The sequence below is a fragment of the Molossus molossus genome, unplaced genomic scaffold, assembly GCF_014108415.1.
Source record: "Molossus molossus isolate mMolMol1 unplaced genomic scaffold, mMolMol1.p scaffold_m16_p_23, whole genome shotgun sequence".
Taxonomy (NCBI): domain Eukaryota; kingdom Metazoa; phylum Chordata; class Mammalia; order Chiroptera; family Molossidae; genus Molossus; species Molossus molossus.
Genome location: NW_023425359.1, coordinates 672918 through 697226, shown reverse-complemented (window position 1 = coordinate 697226; position 24309 = coordinate 672918). Strand labels below are relative to the sequence as shown.

The window sequence follows — 24309 nt, the reverse complement described above, 5'->3', positions numbered from 1 at the left end:
ACACATGTAATATATAGTTTTATTTGTTTTTAAAGATTTCTACATCTAAGTGATAAGACGGCGCCAGTGACTTATGATGTCACCTCGCTTCACACAGGTAAAGACAAAGATTCTGTAGAAGGCACTGTAATTTCTCTGGCATGACCTTATACAGCAGGTGAGAGCAAGCAGGTGAGGGCTCGGACGATGTCCCCGATGTTCCCTGGCTCAGGCCTGTCCTCCTCCAGCTGCCCCACCAGTCAGAGAGACGCCTGGTGTGCGTCCTCCCCTCCGCGTCCCCTCTCCTGTCCGTCTCCCCACCACGCCAGCTACCTCTCGGTCCACCACGACCCTCACAGTGAAGAGTGCGGTGGCGGTGCACACGGGCATGACCACCACGCTGGAGGAGTCACAGTGTGTGACGGGACTTTGGCCGCGAAGAGTCAGGACACCGCCCGGCCTCCCCAGGAACGCCTGTCATCCATACACCTTGCACAAGGACTTCACTTGCTTTACATTCATTTAAAAAGAGCTGAGGTTCTCCCTTCGTTTTGAATTGGTACCTTGAGTGGAAGGTCTGAGGTGAACACAAGCGGGCGAGTTGGACATGCCCATCAATGCCTGTGACTTAGCAAGGCCCCCGAGCCGTGCAGGTATGTACACCTTACCAACCCAGTCCCTCAGGAGGAGCCCTCCAGGGCCTGGAGGCGAGTCCCCAAGTGTCCCAGAGACTGCTGTCAGCGGGCAAAGGAGGGGCGGGCCCGTCTCCTGTTCTGCACTGCGGCGCCCAGGTCCGCGCTGCCCTCCACGGTCTCCTCCTTCTTCCGCACCTTGAGGTGCGTGAGCAGCTGGATCAGCCAGACGTCCCACTCCTCGGGCAGGAGCAGCAGCAGGAAGCCCAGGCCGATGATGATGATGGCGATGACCCGGACTCCGTTGAAGGAGATCTCTGTGGTGTAGTGATCGACCACTGCAGAGGCAGAGAACAGGGTTACTCAGCCGGAAGCCAGGCGGCGGGGGACGCGGGGTGGGTCTGCCCAGGATGGCGGGGGATAAAGGGGGGGTCCCAGGATGGCGGGGGATGCGGGGTGGGTCTGCCCAGGGTGGTGGGGGACGCGGGGTGGGTCCCAGGATGGCAGGGGATAAAGGGGGGTCCCAGGATGGCGGGGGACGTGGGGCGGGTCTTCCCAGGGTGGTGGGGGACGCGGGGTGGGTCCCAGGATGGCAGGGGATAAAGGGGGGGTCCCAGGATGGCGGGGGACGCGGGGTGGGTCTTCCCAGGGTGGTGGGGGACGCGGGGTGGGTCCCAGGATGGCAGGGGATAAAGGGGGGGTCCCAGGATGGCGGGGGATGTGGGGTGGGTCTGCCCAGGATGGCGGGGGACGTGGGGTGGGTCTTCCCAGGGTGGTGGGGGATGCAGGGTGGGTCCCAGGATGGCAGGGGATAAAGGGGGGGTCCCAGGATGGCGGGGGATGTGGGGTGGGTCTGCCTAGGGTGGCGAGGGACACGGGGTGGGCCTCAGGGTGGGGGGCCTGTGGCAGGAAGCTGTCTCCTTGTGGCCACAGAACCCTCCTCACTTTGGTCCTGCCCCAGGTGGGCAGGGGCGGCCTCTCGGTCCCCCTCCCTGGCTCTGGCAGGAGGCCTCGTCTTGTGCTGGCCTCTCCCGTGACCTAGTTCGGACACCATTTGTTATGCACACACTGGGGCACAACAGGTTCGGATGGAAAAGAACGTGATGAGGGGCACCAGCGATGCGGCAGGAAGCTGTGCTCTGTGCTCACTGCTGGGACCTCACGCTGCCCACCCTGTGTCCCCAGAGCTGCTGTGGCACCTCCCAGTGGCAGGGTCATGAAATGTGACTGTTTCCTGATATTTTTGGTACTTTTTACATTTTGTACAACCGGTTATTCTTGTAATTTAGGAGCATTATTTCACCATGTATGCACCTCTCACTGTTTTGAAGACCAAACTTGAACTGGGCTTGTGAAGATAACAAATATAAATTCGTGGCCCACCCAGGACATTGTCAGTGTGAGGCCCGAATGCCAACGGTGTCATGGCCCCCGGGGCTCACGGCTCATCCTCGACCCACTGGGTAAGGAACAAAATGCGAAACAGGATCCGCACGTCCGTTAATAAAGTCCAGATCATGCTTCTCCTCTGGGCCCCGGAGCATGCAGGCATCGAGGGACCCCGTCTTTCTTCGTAGCGGAACCAGACAAAGCGAACTGGGAGGCTGCCTCTGAACACCGGGCTGCGTTTCTCTCTTCTGTGGTTTGTGAGTTTCCTTTCTTCAGGGAGAGCTTTTGAACACCCGTGGGCCGGGCTGCCCAGCAGGCTCCACGCGGTGGGGGCCCGGCAGCTGCGTGTGAGGCCTGCCCCTGCTCCACTCGGCTGGAGGGTGGGCCGAAAAGGGGTAACAGGAGCAAAGTAACCCTGAAAAACTGAAATCCAAGTGCCTCTTGTATCCCACTGTAACAGAAACGCTTACTCCTCGAGGTTGGGAGAACATTCTGTGACTCAGCAGATGGGGATGGCCCTCCAGCAAGTCACCTAAGCTGGCCGGCGACCCGCCAAGGCACCGCCGAGCGCCAGCTCAGGGGACAGCAGACCCCTCACTGCTCCCCTGGGTGCTTCCTCGTCACCCCCGGAGCCTGTTCTGCCGCAGGTGAGGAGCGACTTCGCGGAGCCGCTCAGACATCTGGCTGTAGGATGGGGCCACATGAGCCTGTGAGGGCCGCGTGGTCTGCCTCCGGCGACAGCTGTGACGGGACGTGCGCGGTGGCAGGGGCAGGTTGGTGGGCTCCTTTCCAGAAGGCTGCGGTGTGAGCAGATGGACAGGCGGCCACTCTGTGGCCTCCAGGAGCTCATGGGCTTCTGCACTCGGAACTGCTGCCTCCTACACGGCTCCAGTTGGTTCTCAGGCCACCCAAGGCGATAGGGCGTACGCCCTGCCCTTCCGGGGTACGAGCTGCGGCTCAGAGAGCTGATGAGTTGGGACCACGGTCCCCCAGGTGGGCAGAGGTGGTGCCTGTCCCAACGCCCAGCCAGGCTGCTCTGAGGCACGCCTGGAGGAGAGTCCAGGGCAGGTGGGGGAAACCAAGTCACAGAAAGGGCCTGAGACTGAGAAATGCCCGGCCTGGGCTTGCAGGCGTCAACAGCTCATCCACAGGCAAGTGTCTGCTTCCCTGATGTGCACCTCTAATGGCCTGCATGTGGGGGGCGGTCCAGAAATGGCTTTGGGGGAGCTGTGCCAGGCACTGGGATGAGTCCTGGTGGGGGCGGGGGAGCTACCCACAAAACACCCTGGCTGAGGATGCGCTGTGCAGGGTGCGAGGCAGGCGGGCTCCGGGAAGAACACCCTAAGTTCACAGGAGGCGGAGCCAGAAGGGAGGTGAGCGGCAGGTGGACCCATGTCTCTGAAGAGCTGGGTGCAAGGGGACCCCTGTGGCAAACAAGGTCCTGAGCAACCGGGAAAGGGGCCCTCTGGGAGGAGGGGGGCGTGTCCCACTCTCCCTGTCATATCCTGAGCACATCTTCTCTCCAGAAAGTGACTTACAAACATTAACACTTTTTCTGCAACAGGATTCTTTTCTACCCTTGTCCATAATATTAATGGCACTCATCTCTGATCCCCGTACCACTCAGAACGGAGAAGGGTTCAGACTTTCTGCAGGGTCAGGGTGGGGCGTGAACAGTCCATTCTGGAGAAACGATCGCACACGCAGACGTCACCCCTGCGCCTGAGGCTGTCTTCCGAGCGGGCAGTGTGCGCGTCCCTGGCACTGCGGGCACCAGTGAACACGCATGCCTGTGCGTGCTGGTGCGTGCTGGTGTGTGTGCGCATGCGTGTCTGTTTACAAACGGCGCAGAGAGCCGCACAGACCTACCTGCATTCACAGGTACACTGAGGACGATTCCAAGAGACATCAGAGTGGGATATGTAACAGCAATTCCAAAGTTTAACACGATATTGAATGCTGAAATACAGGAAAACAAGAGGGTGTTCCCCACGACCGGCCCGGGCTGTAGCCCCTCTGTGCTGGCTGCCCTCGGCTCTGACTCCATGAATTCGGGTCTGGCAAGGGCTCCGGGATGTGGGGACAGAGGACACACATCCCAATTACTCAGCTCCTTTCTTCCCGAGCCCGGAAGAAAGGAAAGACATCTGGGAAAGGTGGCCAGTGAGGAGGGGCCGGGAGAGAGGACACGGCCTCTCAGGCGTGTCTCCCTGTGGCTGGTGAGGACTCGGGCTGACTGTGGACAGCTCGGATGTGCATTTCAGACACAGGCAACGAGGCCCCTCCTGGCTGCACTTCTGCCCAGCATCGGCCTTTTCTCAAACGATGCTGATGATGACATCAGTGATGACAACTGACAATATGCACTGAGGCTGACACTTCTCCGTGTCCAGCAAAGTCAGTTCCAGAGCTGCTGTTCGATTAGAACACCCGAGAGCTCGGCTCGCACAGCCCACCGGCTCCTCGCCAGCCACGAGGGGCGCTGTCCCCACAGGCGTCGTGCAGCCCACGGACAGTCAGCTCACCACCCAGAGCAGCAGTGACCACAGCACCATGGCAGCCACGTGGTTCTGGAGCTGGAATCTAGGGTCCTCGTCACAGAGGTGACACAGGAGGACCTGGCACCGCACAGGGAGCTGAGGGCAGCAGGGGGCCCTTTTCCTTCCTCCAGGTAGGCACAGGCTGCCCACGGTCCAGCCCCTCGGCCACCCCGGGTTCCCCAAGGCCCAGCCCCTCGGCCGCCCCGGGTTCCCCCAGGCCCAGCCCCTCGGCCACCCCCACAGGAGCCTGGTGGGCAAGCGCACTCACTCAGCAGGAGGACTGAGAACCCGCAGAGGTTCCCCCAGGGAATGCTGCTGAGGGGGCCCCAGTCCTCCACTTTGGTGAAGTAGAGGACGACAGGGATGCAGGTGATGAACAGGACGTTGAACACTCCCAGCACGGACAGGAATAAGGCGGCTTCTCCGAACTTCGCTCCGCCCAGGAGGAGCTTGAACAGAACCTGTGGAGGAAGCAGAGAGCAGGGCTGCGGGCCCCCGAGGACGCCGCCTGCCAGAGGGGGAGCGGAGCTCCGAGCCCAGGGCGCCCCGACAGCCTCTGCTGAGCAAGCCTCCGACCACCCTCCGCACCCCCAGCACAGCTCAGTGACGTCACAGTGACATCTGTCGCAGTGGAGGGTCCTCGCCATTTCCGAGAGGGACCCCTTCAGGAACTGGGCTCACACTTGTCTGCGCTGTTGTGCTGTGTTCACACCGTACCCCAACTTCAGAGCATCAGCACAAAAGAGAAGTATCGGCCAGGAGCACACGGCCTCTCGGGGACCCACAGACTGACCTCCCGCTCTCTACCCCACCGCTCTGAGGCCGCCCCCAAAACGCGGGGCTCTGGCGCAGAGACGTCTATAAGTCCAAGGTGGAGAGATGGCTCATATCTCATCTGCTCCGCCCCCGCCCAGACATGGCACGGCTCCAGGGGAGGCACCGGCTTCGACTCCTGCACCTGCGCGTGCACGTACATGGAAGGCCGGGAGAGGACCGAGGTGCCTGGAGCGGCCCGGAGCACAAGCTGGTCCAGCCTGTGTCTCGTGAACCCCCACAAAGAACTGGTGGTGTCTGTGTTTTTTCCCTCCTCCTTTTCCTTTTTCAACCTTTCCCGACTCTCAGCTGTGTCTGGGTCTGTGTGCAGGAAGCATCGAAAGGAAATGAACCGCTTTCAGCCTCCACCTCCGGCCCCCCTGGACCAAGATCACGGAGGAGGTGGAGGCGGAGCGTCGTCGGAACCTGTGTTCACGGTGGACCCCCCCCACGTGCTGTCTGCTGCCCGTGGGCACAGCCCGTCGAGGGGCAGGGTGCTCTGACTTGCAGGGTGGCCGTGAGCCTGGGATTGGCCTCCGCGTGCTGTGGGTGCAGCGTGTTTCAGAGGGAAGAGGATGCGTGTGCCCCGCGGGCAGCGAGGGCAGGGAGCTCGAGGAGGATGGGTTGTCATTTCATGTCCCCAACATGAGAGGTGTTGCTCACAGAACTGGACAAAGTGCTTTTCCTATGACTTTCTAAAGTCCTTAATTTTCTCTGGATCCACAAGGGGTCAGTAAGTCTCAAAGCTAAAAATCTAATTTCTCATTGAGTCCCCAGGTCAGGTTCCCAACCTGGAGACCAGAAAGTATTTGCATTCTTCCCTGTGGCTCTAAGGAGAAAGGAGGAGGGGAGGAGGGGAGGAGGGGAGGAGGGGAGGAAGGAGGGAGGGAGGAAGGAGGAAGGGAGGAAGGAGGAAGGGAGGAAAGAGGAAGGGAGGAAGGAAGAAGGGAGAAAGGGAGGAAGGAGGAAGGGAGGAAAGAGGAAGGGAGGAAGGAAGAAGGGAGAAAGGGAGGAAGGAGGAAGGGAGGAAAGAGGAAGGGAGGAAAGAGGAAGGGAGGAAGGAAGAAGGGAGAAAGGGAGGAAGGAGGAAGGGAGGAAAGAGGAAGGGAGGAAAGAGGAAGGGAGGAAGGAAGAAGGGAGAAAGGGAGGAAGGAGGAAGGGAGGAAAGAGGAAGGGAGGAAGGAAGAAGGGAGAAAGGGAGGAAGGAGGAAGGGAGGAAAGAGGAAGGGAGGAAAGAGGAAGGGAGGAAGGAAGAAGGGAGAAAGGGAGGAAGGAGGAAGGGAGGAAAGAGGAAGGGAGGAAGGAAGAAGGGAGAAAGGGAGGAAGGAGGAAGGGAGGAAAGAGGAAGGGAGGAAAGAGGAAGGGAGGAAGGAAGAAGGGAGAAAGGGAGGAAGGAGGAAGGGAGGAAAGAGGAAGGGAGGAAAGAGGAAGGGAGGAAGGAAGAAGGGAGAAAGGGAGGAAGGAGGAAGGGAGGAAAGAGGAAGGGAGGAAAGAGGAAGGGAGGAAGGAGGAAGGGAGAAAGGGAGGAAGGGGGTAAGGGAGGAAGGAGGAAGGGAGGAAGGGAGGAAGGAGGAAGGGAGGAAGGAGGAAGGGAGGAAGGAAGAAGGGAGAAAGGGAGGAAGGGGGTAAGGGAGGAAGGAGGAAGGGAGGAAGGGAGGAAGGAGGAGGGAGGAAGGAGGAGGGAGGAAGGAAGAAGGGAGAAAGGGAGGAAGGAGGAAGGGAGGAAGGAGGAGGGAGGAAGGAGGAAGGGAGGAAGGAAGAAGGGAGAAAGGGAGGAAGGAGGAAGGGAGGAAGGAGGAGGGAGGAAGGAGGAAGGGAGGAAAGAGGAAGGGAGGAAAGAGGAAGGGAGGAAGGAAGAAGGGAGAAAGGGAGGAAGGGGGTAAGGGAGGAAGGAGGAAGGGAGGAAGGAGGAAGGGAGGAAGGGAGGAAGGAGGAGGGAGGAAGGAGGAAGGAGGAAGGGAGGAAGGAGGAGGGAGGAAGGAGGAAGGGAGGAAGGAGGAAGGGAGGAAGGGAGGAAGGAGGAGGGAGGAAGGAGGAAGGAGGAAGGGAGGAAGGAGGAGGGAGGAAGGAGGAAGGGAGGAAGGAGGAAGGGAGGAAGGAAGAAGGGAGAAAGGGAGGAAGGGGGTAAGGGAGGAAGGAGGAGGGAGGAAGGAGGAAGGGAGGAAGGAGGAAGGGAGGAAGGGAGGAAGGAGGAAGGGAGGAAGGGAGGAAGGAGGAAGGGAGGAAGGGAGGAAGGAGGAGGGAGGAAGGAGGAAGGGAGGAAAGAGGAAGGGAGGAAAGAGGAAGGGAGGAAGGAAGAAGGGAGAAAGGGAGGAAGGGGGTAAGGGAGGAAGGAGGAAGGGAGGAAGGGAGGAAGGGGGTAAGGGAGGAAGGAGGAAGGGAGGAAGGGAGGAAGGAGGAGGGAGGAAGGAGGAAGGGAGGAAGGAGGAAGGGAGGAAGGAGGAAGGGAGGAAGGAGGGTAAGAGCAGCCAGGAGGAAGGACCAGCTGGGGAGAAACAGGGAAGGGGCAGTGTGGGCAGGAAAAGCCGTTTCATCGGGACCTGCAGGACGGACATGCTTCACAATGGTAAGACAGTCTGTTCAGAACACCTGCTGTGCCCGCGGCGGGGTGTCAGGAGCAGGGGGACTGTGCTGAGAGCTGGTGGCTGCAAGACGAGTGACAGAGGACTGACGCCCAGGCTGCACTGACAGTGGGTCCTCTGTCTGGTCTGGTGGGAAATCACCTTACCAGCCACGTAGGGTCGCTGGCCCCTCTCCAGCCCTGGCCAGTCGCTCAGCTCACCCCGCAGAACCACTGTCCCCCCACTGTGTCTGACATGCTACGAAGGCTTGGCCACTGAGGGGAGGCCTGGAGAGCTGAAGCCCAGGGGCCAGAGCTCAGCAGTCTCCCCTGCCCCCCGACAGGGAGCAGAGCCCCTCCTGAGGCACAGACACCGGGTGGGCTCCCGTGGTGCTGGGCGGCCGCGCGGAGCCCTGTGCCCGCTGCTCCGAGGGCTCGCCGCCTTACCTTGTAGAGGGCGGACATGGACGCGGAGCCCACCACCAGCGCTATGCCCATGACCGTGTGGCTGTGGAAGCCGTCCGCGTAGGTCATCATCACGATCCCGGCGATGGCGAGGATGGCGGCCACGATCTGGGGGAGGAGGACATGGGTCAGACCGAGGTGGGAGTCCAGGGCCCACCTGCGTGCCCAGGACATCAGTCCACGTGCAGCCAGGCGCTGGGCGGGAGCGGACTCCATGGTCCTCCTGGAGAAGTAGCAGCAAGGGCTGCCCCATCTACACCTCGCTCCTGTGCAGATGGACGAAGCCTGCGGAGCCGCGGCCCTGAGACAGCCGGCGGCAAGGACAGCACGTGGTTAGTGCCACATGGTGGCAGTTGGCCCTGGTTCTTGGGAACTTCAGGAGGTGGCCACAGTCCCCGTGATGGCTGTGTGGTCCTGGCAGGGCCTGGCCGGCAGCACCTGGACAGCTCCGGACAATGGTCCCTTCCCGACCCTGGGAAGTGCTCCTGTGACCTTGCTTCTGGGCAGTTCCCATCTCCGCTGCCAGGGCGCAGGGAGGACCACAGAGCCCGCTCACAGGCCCGCAGCGGGGCTTCCGGCCGGGCTCACGTCCCCTGGTCCCCTGCCCGGGACGGCCACAGACCGTGTCCCAACCCTAGAGATGCCTTCTTTCCTTCTCTGCCACAGGTGCCCCACCCACAGCTCCCCTCAACCCCGCCCCCTGGACAAGCCCAAAGGTGGAAGGGGTGCCAGGGAGGCCCACCCTCCTGCTGTGCGAAGTGGACCCTGAAGTGCCCAAGAGACGAGGTACCTGGGGTGACGCTCTGAGGGAGGGATGCCTGCCTGCGGGTCGGAGCTCCCTCACTGTGGGGGCGCATGGAAGGGCAGAGCACACGTGCAACACAAGCTGCAGCTCCTGGGTTTCAGGAGCATTTCAACCCTCTGCAGATCACTCGCACTGACCTCAGCGCCTTGGACGGTATCACAGAGCCGGCATTTACCGGGCAGCCCTCGGAGCTCTGTTTTCCATGCATTTTCTCCTTTTACCCTCAAAATAGGTAGATCTTTTCCTTCATTTCATCTTATAGACTTGAAAACGGGTTCAGAGAGGTTCAGGAACTCGCCACAGTCCCGGAGCAGGGTAGCAGAGCAGGGGCAATCTCAGGGCGACTGCAAGTCAGGGCCCAGGCACAGAAACAGGACTGTGTGGTCCACACAAGCCGCCACGGACCACATTCCAAGGTGGTCAGGCTGGCGGAGGTGGTCTCGAGGCCAGACCGCGCCGAGTCGCAGGCTGACCCGGTGTGGTCCTCCTTCCACATTCTCACGTGAGGACACACCACATGAGGCCAAGAGCGCCGCCTGCCCTGTCGTCTGTCCTGCTCTTTGGGGCAGTCTGTCCAGCCAGCAGACCCTCTGCTTCCCAGGCCGCATGCGTTTCGTGTCCACATGTACTGTGGACAGCTCTTCCTTAGGAGAGCGACAGAGACAGCGAGTCCATGCGATTTTCCCAGGAGAACAGGAGGACCAGGGCACAGCGGCAGCAGGGCGGCCGCTCCACAGGACTCGGTCATGCCCAGGTGCTGCTCGGGAAACCCGGGCCCACTGCAGCCTCGGCCCAGGTGCCGCTCGGGAAACCCGAGCCCACAGCAGCCTCGGCCCAGGTGCCCCTCGGAACCACTGGGCCCACAGCAGCCTCGGCCCAGGTGCCGCTCAGGAAACCCGGGCCCACTGCAGCCTCGGCCCAGGTGCCCCTCGGAACCACTGGGCCCGCAGCAGCCTCAGCCCAGGTGCCCCTCGGAACCACTGGGCCCGCAGCAGCCTCGGCCCAGGTGCCGCTCGGGAAACCCGAGCCCACAGCAGCCTCGGCCCAGGTGCCCCTCGGAACCACTGGGCCCACAGCAGCCTCGGCCCAGGTGCCGCTCGGGAAACCCGGGCCCACTGCAGCCTCGGCCCAGGTGCCCCTCGGAACCACTGGGCCCGCAGCAGCCTCGGCCCAGGTGCCCCTCGGAACCACTGGGCCGGCTGCAGCCTCAGAGAGAAAAGGAACAGGAGGAAGGAGGGAGAGAGGGGGAACACGGTGCATTCCTGAGCCTCTCCCCTACGCCATGTTGGAGGAAGTGAAGGAGAAGGGCCCCTGGGCCCTGGGTCCGAGTTGGCCGACGCCCAGCCCCTCCTCCCCTCCCGGTGGATTACACAGCACAGCTGGGAGCTGCTGGGCCCAGGGAGGCGAGCGCTGAGGGAAGGGGCAGGGGTACAGACCGTGGTCCCTGCGTCCATCTGACGGGGCATTGGGGCATCAGGAGACAGTGACCCCCCTTCACGCAGTCACAGGATGGACTCTGCGGCCTGGGCACCCCCTCTCGGCAGTGGCACTGACACTGGCACTGGCAGCCCCGCTGGCCCAGCTCTGAGGGGGAGCCCCTGGCTCTCAGAGCCCCTCACAGCAGAATGGGGGTGAGGCAGACCCGGGGGTGGGGGCAGCCCAGAGCCCCCTCAAGCTTCTCCGAGGACCCGTCCGTCCTAAGGACGCACACGGCACACCTCACACCAGCACACCTGGGCCCCTGCCCCACGGCCTCTCCAGGAGGGTCACACGCCTCCCGGAGCCTCCTGCGCCCCGTGTGCCCTGCCTCCCGGAGTGGGCCCTGAGTCTCAGATGGACAGAGACAGCAGAACCCCTCATCCCCACGCGCTCCTGCTCCCACTCTCCTGTGCCCCCCTTCGACTCCCACCGAGCTGTCCTGAAACACAGACCTGGGGACCCAGCCTGAGGGGACCATGGCGAGACCAGAGGACGAGTGCCATCTCCACCTGCGCTGGAAGAGGAAGGAACAGGCGCGGGAGACCCTGGAGCCAGCACACTGCCACTGAGTGTCCCGAGGGGCCTCAGCCCGCCACCCTGCCCTGCCAACCGGGCGGGCTTCAGCCCAGAAACTCATCGATATGCCATCCGCACTTCCCGAGGTGCGGGGCGCAATTCCCCTAAGACACAGGGCGCACTTCCCCCAGGCATGCTTCCCCCTAAAGCACAGGGCACACTTCCCCTCAGGCACAGGGCGCACTTCCCCCAGGCGCGGGGCGCACTTCCCCTCAGGCGCGGGGCGCACTTCCCTCAGGCACGGGGCGCACTTCCCCCAGGCACAGGCGCACTTCCCCTCAGGCACAGGCGCACTTCCCTCAGACACAGGCGCACTTCCCCCAGGCGCGGGGCGCACTTCCCCTCAGGCACGGGGCGCACTTCCCCTCAGGCGCGGGGCACACTTCCCCCAGGCACGGGGCGCACTTCCCCTCAGGCACAGGCGCACTTCCCCTCAGGCACGGGGCGCACTTCCCCCTCAGGCACGGGGCGCACTTCCCCTCAGGCACAGGCGCACTTCCCCTCAGGCACAGGCGCACTTCCCTCAGGCACGGGGCACACTTCCCCCAGGCACGGGGCGCACTTCCCCTCAGGCACAGGCGCACTTCCCTCAGGCACGGGGCACACTTCCCCCAGGCACGGGGCGCACTTCCCCCAGGCACGGGGCGCACTTCCCCTCAGGCACAGGCGCACTTCCCTCAGACACAGGCGCACTTCCCTCAGACACAGGCGCACTTCCCCTCAGGCGCGGGGCGCACTTCCCTCAGACACAGGCGCACTTCCCCTCAGGCGCGGGGCGCACTTCCCCTCAGGCGCGGGGCGCACTTCCCTCAGACACAGGCGCACTTCCCCCAGGCGCGGGGCGCACTTACCTCAGACACAGGCGCACTTCCCCCAGGCGCGGGGCGCACTCCCCCCCCCCTCCTCCCCCCCCCCCCCCGGCGCGGGGCGCACTTCCCCCTCAGGCGCGGGGCGCACTTCCCCCAGACACAGGCGCACTTCCCCCTCAGGCGCGGGGCGCACTCCCCCCCAGGCGCGCACTCTCCCCCAGGCGCGGGGCGCACTCCCCCCCAGGCGCAGGGCGCACTCCCCCCCAGGCGCAGGGCGCACTCCCCCCCAGGCGCGGGGCACACTTCCCCCTCAGGCGCGGGGCGCACTTCCCCTCAGACACGGGCGCACTTCCCCTCAGGCGCGGGGCGCACTTCCCCCTCAGGCGCGGGGCGCACTTCCCCCTCAGGCGCGGGGCGCACTTCCCCTCAGGCGCGGGGCGCACTTCCCCCTCAGGCGCGGGGCGCACTTCCCCCTCAGGCGCGGGGCGCACTTCCCCTCAGGCGCGGGGCGCACTTCCCTCAGACACAGGCGCACTCCCCCTCAGGCGCGGGGCGCACTTCCCCCTCAGGCGCGGGGCGCACTTCCCCCTCAGGCGCGGGGCGCACTTCCCCCTCAGGCGCGGGGTGCACTTCCCCCAGACACAGGCGCACTCCCCCTCAGGCGCGGGGCGCACTTCCCCCAGACACAGGCGCACTCCCCCTCAGGCGCGGGGCGCACTTCCCCCAGACACAGGCGCACTCCCCCTCAGGCGCGGGGCGCACTTCCCCCTCAGGCGCGGGGCGCACTTCCCCCTCAGGCGCGGGGCGCACTTCCCCCAGACACAGGCGCACTCCCCCTCAGGCGCGGGGCGCACTTCCCCCTCAGGCGCGGGGCGCACTCCCCCTCAGGCGCGGGGCGCACTTCCCCCAGACACAGGCGCACTCCCCCTCAGGCGCGGGGCGCACTTCCCCCTCAGGCGCGGGGCGCACTTCCCCCTCAGGCGCGGGGCGCACTTCCCCCAGGCGCGGGGCGCACTCCCCCTCAGGCGCGGGGCGCACTCCCCCCAGGCGCGGGGCGCACTTCCCCCTCAGGCGCGGGGCGCACTTCCCCTCAGGCGCGGGGCGCACTTCCCTCAGACACAGGCGCACTTCCCCCTCAGGCGCGGGGCGCACTTCCCCCTCAGGCGCGGGGCGCACTTCCCCTCAGGCGCGGGGCGCACTTCCCTCAGACACAGGCGCACTTCCCCCCGGCGCGGGGCGCACTTCCCCCCGGCGCGGGGCGCACTTCCCTCAGGCACGGGGTGCACTTCCCTCAGGCACGGGGTGCACTTCCCCTCAGGTTTAGGGTGCACGTCCCCCCGGCGCGGGGCGCACTTCCCCCCGGCGCGGGGCGCACTTCCCCCCGGCGCGGGGCGCACTTCCCTCAGGCGCAGGGTGCACTTCCCCCCAGGTGTGGAGTGCACTTCCCTCAGGCATGGGGTGCACATCCCCACAGCTTTGGGGCGCAGGGATGCTAGCTGTGGTGGAGCGGGAAGGGCACCCCAGCTGTGAGGTCAGGCCACCTCCCTGACCAGGCCGCTGCCCACTTTTGCTGACCTGTGACAAGGTGCAGAAGCAGAGCCCCTTTGTGATACTTTTAGACCTGGACAGTTTGGGAAATGAGAAAGGGAAGGACAGACTAATTTTTGAATGTTCTCCCTGACACTTTCCCTCCCAACTCCTGGACTGTTCACATGGACTCAGATATTAGCGTCTGGAGGGACTCAGAGCCTCTAGTTTATCCCAACTGGATAGGGGCCTGGAGGGGCGGGGCCGTGGCCCCAGGGCTCCCCCAGGGTCCTCCAGGCCTGTGGCAGGGGACAGCCTCCCTAACAGAAGGGTCAGGTCACAAGCCAGGGTCACCTTTCCGGGTGGGCCCCTGCGAAACACTGAGCAGGAGCTGGAGCTTGGCTGAGACCACCTGGCCATGGACAAAGTCCAGGGTCCCACAGGACGACCTGGGCTGGTCTTCTGCCTCAGTCCCTCCTGGGCTGAACACTGGAGCTGCCCGGATGGTAAGAACCACCTCTGAGCGGGCAGACGACCCATCTTCCATTTCCCCTGAGCGGACGGGATGGGCTCGCCCAGTGCCTTTCTCACCCAGCTGCCAGCCACTGCCCGGTGTGGTCTGTGTCGGGAGGGGCCGTGCCCACGCCCCAGGGTCCTCCGCCCTCATTCCCGCTGCTTCCTCCCCACAGAACTGCTGGCGGGTCCTGGCTCCAAGGGGGCGTGTGTCATCCACTGAGTTTTACGGGCCAGGCGGCCGTTCCCCAGATGAGTGCTAACTAACAGGCTGTTTGGAAATGGGGCAAGTAAGGCTCAGAGATGTTAAGTCACTTGCTCCAGGTTCAACAACTTGTAAGAGTGGAACCAAGATTCAAACTTGACCCCAGACTGGACCTTCCTGTGGTGTGTCCCCGAGTCTGAAGCCAGGGCAACAGGAAGAGCACGTGGAGGCACCGAGTCACCAGATGACACCAGGGCCAGCTCGGGCTCCTTTCAACAGTCACTTCACACTGGCTTCTTCCCCTCTGGTGACAGTACCTGCAGCTGCCCATGTTTCCGACCGCAGTCCTTGTGGTCTTAGTAAGACGGGTCCCCTCTGCAGTGTGTTCCCAGACTGATGCTCTGCCCCTTTCATCTGGTGGCTCAAGCTTGCATGCTCAGCCCTCCAGGACGGGGACAGTGTGGTTCCCTTCAGTTCTTGGAAACGACCCGGTGGAAGGTGCTAGCTAACCCAGCACCTGAGAGAAGTCTGAGCAAACCCGTGCACCAGGTGCGTGTTATCGGGGGTGGAAATCTCCATCTGCTTACCAAGGGGAGGCGTGTCTTCTGGCCAGCTGCCCAAGCCGCACAGAGTTTGCTCACTCTCTGAATCCCTGAAGACGACAAGGGGCAACCACCCTGGCTTAGAGGGGGCCTCTCAGACCACGGGCGACATCCTTCTAGGAGGGACGATCATTAGAGACCAAAGTTCCACCAGAGCCAGCTCTGTGGCCCTTTGTTCAGCCTGGCCCAGTGCCAGGCTTCAATGCAACACATTTCCACACGCAGTGGTCAGCACAACCCACACTGACCGCGTGGCTAGGATGGCCAGAGTACACCAGTTCAGGGACGCGAGGGGAAACCCCTGAGCCATGTAAGCAACGAGAAAGATCGGGTGTGCCTCATTGTTCTCCGCGTCTCCGAGGACTTCATGTATGTTCCCACCTCCTTCTCTTAACCTCAGAACATTTCTGTTTTTGGGTGTTTACATACAGAATGAACCCCCAATGTCTTCCCAGTAGCTGGATCTCGTCTGGAATTTGCTTTGGACATCAGTAAGTTCCAGGAATCCCCTTGGCTCTTCGCATCAAAATAAATCACACGGGGCACGCGTTGGTGGCAAGGGCCCCGACACCAGGTCTTCAGGGTCAGCCAGGAAGGCTGTCTGCATCACTGCCTGAACTCCTTGGGGAGATGTATCAGATCATTTATTTGCTGAAAACTTTTCTGGGTTTTCAGTGAGTTCCAAAATTAACACTAAGCCTGAAAACAAACTTCTCCCCTCCTGCAAGCTAAAAATACTGCTCAGCATTGACTCATGTCCGCACTGCCTGATAACTGGGTGGGCATGAATCAGCCACTTGAGTGATGTCATCATCCCCCGACAGGAGCGAAGGGCACAGGGGAGGGCCCTGCCTGGGCTCTGTGCCTCCTGTGTGGCCGCGTGGTCTCAGGGCAGCAAGGACTGAGATGCTCTGACCATAGGACAACCAGATGTGTGTCCTTGTTTGTGGCAAGAGGTTCACAGGGCAATAGCAGCTCTTGGCCAGCAGAGGGAGACAAGCAGAAGTCACTAGGACTCTGTCAAGGCTAAATGTCACCTGGTCCTTCTATTCAGGGTGTCTCTGTATTTCAGCTGACATCCGATCTGCATTTATCCGATTTCATAGAACTGTGATAAAACTGGAATAGCTAAACTTGACTCGATTTTAATGGAATTCACTGAGTTTCGGTTGTAACAAGAAGAGGTCATTCAAGGGATGTCATTTCACTGCCCCTGGGGTGGGGCGTGCAGGAAGAGGCACTGTCCTTCCAAGTCGGGATGTAGCACAAGCATGCTGGGCCGAGAGCTCGGGCTGAGCACGCAGACGGGCCCACCTCCAGCCGGGCTGGGCCCTGCCGGGCACACACTTTAGGGAATGCTTGTTGAGATGCTTGGAATGAAAGCTGCTTTCATGGATGCTTGTCTAGCATGGTTTGCAAGCAAGAAGGTTTGCAAGGCGTGCCAAGAACCGGGCCCTCCGCCCGGCGCCTTTCGGCTGCAAATCAGAGGAGTGGTCAGCAGCTGGGCGTGTGGCCCAGCACACGAGGCTAAGCGAGCCATGGGCAGGCTGGGGCGGCATGAGGGAGGGAAGGAGACAGAGAACGAGGAACTTACCCTCACGCCCATGAACCTGTCCCTGAGAACGATCCACGAGAGCAAGAACACAAAAGCTTTGTTGCAGCAGAAGAGCACGGAGGCGTCCGTGGCGTTAATTTTCTTTATTGCGTGTAAGTACAGGTAGTTTGTGAGGGTCCAAAGAACACCAAAGGGTGCTGCCTTGGTAAAAAACACCTTCAAAGTCAAGCCATTGTCTCCAAAAAACCGACAGCATTCCCTAAAACAGGAAAGAAGGCAGTGTTATTATATTCATAGATTTTCCTTCACCCAGTCTTGTTTTATTTTTTTTTAATTTGTATTTTTCGTTAATCCTCACCCAAGGATATTTGTCCATTGATTTTTGATAGAGTGGAGGGGAGGGAGGGAGGGAGGGAGAGAGAGGAGAAAGGGAAAAACATCGATATGAGACACAGGGTGACTGGCTGTGCCCAGCACAACGCCAGCCGGGGCCCGGGATCGAACCTGCAACCCAGGTGATGTTGGGGGTGTCTGACACGAAGGGGGCCCAGTTCTACCGGGACCACAGGACAGGTTCTGTCACTTGCTGAGAAAGTGAAGGAAGTTACTAGTCACTGGACTTTTTTTTTTTTTCTCCTTTATTGATTTTAGAGAGAGAGGAAGAGAGAGGGAGAGAGAGAGCAACATGGATGAGAGAGAACATCAACTGGCCGCCTCCTGCACGCCCCCCACTGAGGATCGGGCCCACAACCTGGGCATGTGTCCTGACCAGGAATCGAACCAGCGACCTCTTGGTGCAGGGTCGATGCTCAACCGCTGAGCCACACTGGCTGGACCACTGGATTTATTTTTAAGGGGAAGGTTGGAGACTTGAAGACTTTCAGTTTATAAAATTTAGCCCCAAACTGCAATTGTCTCTGTGGTCAGGCAGGGGGTCATTTCTTGGGCACATCCGATTCCTTTTGGCTCTGATGCACGGGTGTCAGCTATGTCCACACTTTCTCCAGGGGCGTTTTCAGTCCGTTCCACCTCGCGGACGTTCGCGGGCCCTGCCGTCGAAGAGGCTGACGGGAGAAAAGAGCAGGTCCAAGAATTTGGCATCTCGAGAGGCAGCGAGATGAGAAAACACCTGCAGAGGAAAGGTTTTCAACGCCCGTCTAGAGTCCAGGGCAGGGCCATCGCTGTTTGAAAAACCACGCAGGAAAAACAAAGCCGACTCTCCACTCGCAGAGGACAGTAGAGGAGGCCGGGGAGAGTGTGGGGAGACCCTGGGGGGAGCGCAGTCCACAGAGCGCGGTGCCCCAGGTGCTCTGCTGGCCTGAGAGCCGGTGAGGACGAGCAAGGACCCACCGCGCCCACAGCCACCGCCGCCTCCCCATCACCTCCTTGACATCCATCACCCCCCCCCGCCATCACCCCACTATATCCATCACCCCCTCCAGCCATCACCCCTCCAGCCATCGCCCCTCCAGCCATCGCCCCCTCCAGCCATCACCCCCTCCAGCCATCGCCCCTCCAGCCATCGCCCCTCCAGCCATCGCCCCCTCCAGCCATCACCCCTCCAGCCATCGCCCCCTCCAGCCATCGCCCCCTCCAGCCATCGCCCCCTCCAGCCATCACCCCCTCCAGCCATCGCCCCCTCCAGCCATTGCCCCCCCAGCCCTCGGCAGCCAGCCTCAGGGCCCAGCCCAGGAGTGAGGACGCCGTCCGTCCGCGGAAGCAAGCGTGTGCTGACTACAAGACGCAGATAAACTCGGATGGGTCAGAGCTGGGCCTGTGTCACTTACTATTTGAATAAAGCAGTAAAGGATGACAGTAAAGAAAGAATCAGAGGATATTTGGTGTGATTTTAATTTAATTTTGTTTGTTCTTGCCATCAATCCACAGAAGAAACCGAGAACTCACCACCTGTCACTGTTGGAGTCCTGCATTGCTTCTAAACAAACCAGCACCAGGCAAAACATGCGAGTCACTGAATTTACCTCAAAATCAACTGCAGTGATTCCATTTTGGCTTTATATACACGAAACTCTCATCTAACCAATAGGTTGAAATTATGCCTCATAATTTTCATGCAATATTTCGGCGGCATTTTCTGTGGGTGTTCTCAGGCGCCTATTCACAGAACAGCCTTCCTTCCCCGTGCCGGGTGCCTGCGTGCGTGGCCGCAGTGGTGTGAAGTGCTGCCAGTCCGAGAGTATAATCAGGAGGAAACACTTATTCTTCCTGCCGTTTAAGTACCTACTTTATCTAAGAGGAGACCCTGCTTAAGGGAGCACCACGGAAGCGGGGTCTCCAGGTTCCCTCGGACTCACCGTCACTAAACGACTCGTGTTGTGCTAGGAGCCGCCCAAAGCCAAGTGGAAGCTCACACCCTCTCTGAGACCACAGGCGACCCCTCCCACGTGTGATGGTGGGGAGGTGGACAGACACGCTGGCGACAGGGCCCACGCTGGCGACTGGAAGTGGGGAGGGACGTGGGGCTCCACCGGGAGCTGGAGCAGCCAAGACTCCCGGGCCCACAGAGCTCTGGCGCCCCTGAGGTCTCACCACCAGGGGACTGCAGTTCAGACGAGTGGACCTTAGTTCTAATGAGACCAAGATCGGCCCCTGGCCAGCGAGCCTTGTGCTGCTTTAAGACCAAAGACGATGCCCTGCTGCATGCCAGCTGGCTTGCCCACATATGCCCTTGATTGCCAGGCACCCAAGAGAGAGGACGAGCATCAGTCCACCTGCCAGAGGCCTCTTCTTGGACACCAGGAAGAGAGGGAGAGGTGCTCTGTCACGGACCCCCACTGAGCACCTCCGTTCCCCGGCGGGCTCAGGGCCAGCAGGTGGCTCTCCAGTGTCTCAGCCTCTGCTTCCTACAACCGAGGCATGTGCCGGCCAAGGGTTAGTGTATCTGTTTCTAATCCTGCTTGTAACTGTTCTCGGTTATTTCAATGGTAAAATTCAGTTAAATATTTCCTAAACCAATAGGAAGAAGACTTCAAAGAAGACACAGTAAAAGCAAGTCCCTAAAATACTGCTATTGAATTAGAAAATGAAACACTGCGAAGATAAAAATCATAACAATCTGTAAGTTCCACATCATTATTTGACAAACACCTACATTCTTGGTGTTCTCTGAAGAGCCCCAGCTGGGAAGCCTGGCTTGGTGGCATTAGGATGGCTCGTCATGTAATTCGAATCAACAAGCACTTGTCACATCCACACTCCAGACTCGACGCCGTGGCTGATACAGAACAAGTAAACAGTCCCTGCTCTTGAGAAGGTTATGGCGCAACCGGGGACATAGATTGATGCTTCGATAGGAAGCAATGCAAGTTTAAATATAATCACCTATTAGACGGGGTGGAGTATCAAGTGCCCTGGACCTCTCCTGTCTAGGGAGGAAGTTGGACTGACCGGAGAAGGCCTCATAAAAGGTGCGGGTTTTGAGGTGAGTCTTGAAGGACAGGGGGAATTTACACAGTTGGGTATTGGGGGAGAGATACTGTCCTTGGAGAGGTAAGAGAAGTAATTTCATCCATGAAACAAGAACAGATGGCTATAAAAATTATTTAAAAACACCTGAGAGAGTGGTCAAGTCCCTGTGGCTGAAGCTGACACCTGAGCGGAGGCAGCAGCGGGTGGAGTAGCGTGAAGCCAGATGGAGAAACTTTCCTCCACGCACAGGAAGGACACTGCCGCCCAGACAGGTTGTCCAGACACCTGGGCAGACAGCAGCCCTGCTCACCCCTCAGGGAACACGCCCAAAGACATCTTCCTTCTCCACGACACTCCCATCACCACGGACATGTTGAGGCTTGGTAACCTTCCAACATCCCCTAAGCCTCGGTCCAGGCCCTGGCTGGGGTCGTGCGGGGAAAAGCCAATGGGTGTGTCTCTCACATCGATGATTCTCTCTCTCTCTACCCCGCCCTCCCCCAACTCTATCTGAAAATAAATGAAAAAACATCCTTGGGTGAGGATTATAAAAAATACATACACACACACACATACACACACACACATACACACATACATGCACATACACACATATGCACACATACACACACATATATACACATATATACATGCATACACACATATATACACACACACACACACATATATGCATACACACATACACACACATATACACACATACACACACATACACACATACACATATATGCATACACACATATACACACACACACACACACACACACACACATCCCCTAAAGCAAAAGCAAGCATTCCTTCAGCCCCTTCCCTCTCTTCTGTCTCCAGAGCCACAACCTCAGAACAGCCGCCTCTAGGCCGCCCCATGGGCTCCTCTTTCTTTCTCTGCTCCAGGTCTCAGTGGGGTGTCTACTTCCCTGTGCTGAAACACTTCCTTTTCTCTGCTTTCTTTGGCTGGTTTCTTTCCATCCATTGGGTATCAGCTCATATCCCCTGGATTTTTGTCTGTGTAGAGCCGGGGCTGGGGATGCTCTGCAGACACACACCTGCGTGAAGATTCTGTGTGGAACGAGGCTGGTGCACACACGGTGAACGTTCTCGACCCAAACGTAAGGATCTGCATTTTGACCTCGCACAAGGTATATTTTTCCTAATTTCGCAAGTTATGTAGGTGCAAATATTCGTACAAATACATAAAAATCAAATTATATTTAAAGATATTGGAATCATCTTTAGTTTTAAGAATAAAATTATCATTGTCCTGGAAAATCCAGGTTACATGAGGAAAATACTTAGCCTCCCAAATAAAACTTTTTGTTTTCTTTTTCACTGTACTATTTTCTAGATAACTAAGATTTTTATTATTTTTTGGAATGAAACTTAATATAGATACAGGGGTAGGCAAAAGTAGGTTTACAGTTGTGAGTTCCCCAAACACAGTTTATTCTTGTATTCTTATTAATTAATTACTGTGTTATTTTCTATACGAACAACTGTAAACCTACTCTTGCTATCCCTGTATGTTATACAAGAATGGTCTCAGCAATTCCTTCTTGCTTTTGAAACAGGAAATGGTGTTCACAGTAGTATCTGATATTGGCCAGGTCTTTATTTTTTTTTTAATTTTAATTTTTTAATTTTATTTTTGTTACAGATGTTTCTCACTTTTTACCCCATTGACACCCTCCTCCCAATCCCCCCAACCTTGTCCCTGGTTTTGTTGTCCATGTCCACGCAAATAAGTTCTGTGGTTTATCTCTCCCCTCCCTGCCCTACCCCCTCTTCTGAGGGTTGTCAGTCTGTACCCTACTTCCATGTCTCTGAGTCTACCCTATTCCTCAGACTGTTATGTTCATTATATTCCACAAAAAAGTGAGATCATGTGGTATTTGTCTTTTTCTGCATGGCTTGTTTGGCTTAGGATAATACTTTCCAGGTTCCTCCATGTCGTCTCAAAGGATAAGAGATCTTTCTTTCTTACAGCTGCATAGTACTCCATTGTGTATATGTACCACAGCTTTTTGATCCATTCGTCTACTGATGGACACTTGGGCTGTTTCCAGATCTTAGCTATTGTAAATAGTGCTGCTATGAACAAGGGGGTACATATATTATTTCTGATTGGTGTTTCAGGCTTCTTAGAGTATATTCCTAGAAGTAGAATCACTGGGTCAAATGGAAGTTCAATTTTTAATTTTTTGAGGTAGCACCATATTGTTTCCATAGTGGCTGCACCAGTCTGCGTTCCCACTAGCAGTGTACTAGAGTCCCCTTTTCTCCACACCCTCACCAACACTTGTTGTTTGATGATTTGTTGATGGCGGCCATTCTGACAGGTGTGAGGTGATACCTCATTGTTGTTTTAATTTGCATCTCTCTGATGATTAGTGATGTTGAGCATTTCTTCATATGTCTCTTGGCCATTTGTATGCCCTGTTTGAAGAGGTGTCTATTTAGTTCCTCTGCCCATTATTTAATTGGGTTCTTTTTTTCCCTTTTGTTGAGTTGTATGAGTACTGTATATATTTTGAAAATTAACCCCTTATCTAATGTATCATTGGCAATGATGCTCTCCTATACAGTGGGTAGCCTTTCCAGGTGATGGTTGTTTCCTTTGCTGTGCAGAAGCTTTTTAGTTTGATGTAGACTCATGTGTTCATTTTTTCCTTTGTTTCTGTTGCCTTAGGTGATGTATCAGTGTATGCGTATGATGTCCGAAATTTTGTTGCCTACATTTTTTTCTAGAATTTTTATGGATTCACGGGTCACATTTAAGTCTTTTATCCATTATGAGTTTATTATTGTGTATTGTATGTTGATAGTCTAGTTTCATTTTTTTGCATGTAGCTGTCCAATTTTCCCAACACCATTTATTAAAGAGGTTGTCTTTACTCCATTGTATGCTCTTGCCACCTTTGTCAAATATTAATTGAGCATATTGCCTTGGGTCAATTTCTGGATTCTCTGTTCTGTTTCACTGGTCTATATGCCTGTTCTTGTGCCAGTACCAGGCTGTTTTGATTACAGTAGCTTTGTAGTATAACCTCAAATCTGGTAATGTAATCCCTCCAACTTTGTTCTCCTTTTTCAAAATTGCTGTGGCTATTCGCGGTCTTTTTTGGTTTCATATGAACTTTTGAAGTATTTGTTCTAGTTCTGTGAAATATGCCATTGGTATTTTGATGGGGATTGCATTGACTCTATAGATTGCTTTGGGTAATATGGACATTTTAATGATGTTAATTCTTCCAATCCAAGAAAAAGGTATGTGCTTCCACTTTTTTATATCTTCCTCTATTTATTTTTTCAATGTCCTGTAGTTTTCTACAAATAGGTCCTTTAATTCTTTGGTTAAGTTTATTCCTAGGTATCTTAATTTTTTTGTTGAAATGGTAAATAAAATTTTTTTTTTAGTTTCTTTTTCTGTGAGTTCATCATTGGTGTATAAGAATGCCATTGATTTCTTGACGTTAATTTTGTATTCTGCTACTTTGCCAAATTCATTTATCACGTCTAATAGATATTTGATGGAGTCTTTAGGGTTTTCTTTGTATAATATCATGTCATCTGCAAATAATGACAGTTTCACTTCCTCCTTTCCAAGTTGGATCCCTTTTATTTTTTCTTCCTGTCTTATTGCTGTGGCTAAGACTTCCAGTACTATGTTAAATAAGAGTGGCAAAAGTGGGCATCCTTTTCTTGTTCCTGTTCTTAAGGGAAATGTTTTCAATTTTTGCCTATTGAGTATGATGTTGGCTGTAGGTCTTTCATATATAGCTTTTATTATGTCGAGATATGATCCCTCTATTCCCAGATTGCTGAGTGTTTTTATCAGAAATGGGTGCTGGATTTAGTCAAATGCTTTTTCAGCATCTATTGATATGATCATATGATTTTTAACTTTCATTTTGTTTATGTGGTGTATCACATTTATTGATTTGCGAATATTGTACTAGTCTTGCATCCCTGGGATGAATCCCACTTGGTCATGGTGAATGATTTTTTGATGTATTGCTGGATCCAATTTGGTAGTATTTTGTTCAGGATTTTGGCGTCTATGTTCATCAGGGATATTGGCCTGTAGTTTTCTTTCTTTGTAGTGTCTTTTTCTGGTTTTGGAATTAAAATTATGCTGGTCTCATAAAATGAGTTTGGAAGTCTTCCTTCTTCTTGAATTTTTTGAAATAGTTTGAGGAAAATGGGTGTTAGTTCTTTTTTGAATGTTCAGTAAAACTCCCCCATGAAGCCATTGGGGCCTGGGCTTTTGTTTACTGGGAGAGTATTGATTACTTCTTCAATTTCCTTAGTTGTTATTGGTCTGTTCAAGTTTTCTATGTCTTCCTGGTCCAGTTTTGGGAGACTATGTGTTTCTAGAAATTTTTCCATTTCGCTTAGATTGTCGAATTTGTT

At 57.1% G+C, this 24309-nt stretch overlaps 1 protein-coding gene across 2 annotated transcripts in view; it reads right to left on the bottom strand.

Moving 5' to 3' along the window:
* Positions 1 to 716: 716 nt before the first annotated feature.
* SLC35F3 (solute carrier family 35 member F3) overlaps positions 717 to 24309 on the bottom strand; it is a 321898-nt gene continuing 298305 nt past the window's right edge. For both annotated transcript variants that reach the window (XM_036277593.1, XM_036277594.1), the window contains 5 exons: positions 16489 to 16708; positions 8361 to 8486; positions 4809 to 5001; positions 3870 to 3959; positions 717 to 949 (listed from right to left, as the gene is read on the bottom strand). In XM_036277593.1, coding sequence (XP_036133486.1) covers positions 717 to 949; positions 3870 to 3959; positions 4809 to 5001; positions 8361 to 8486; positions 16489 to 16708 — 862 coding nt within the window. The remainder of the gene's footprint in view (positions 950 to 3869; positions 3960 to 4808; positions 5002 to 8360; positions 8487 to 16488; positions 16709 to 24309) is intronic.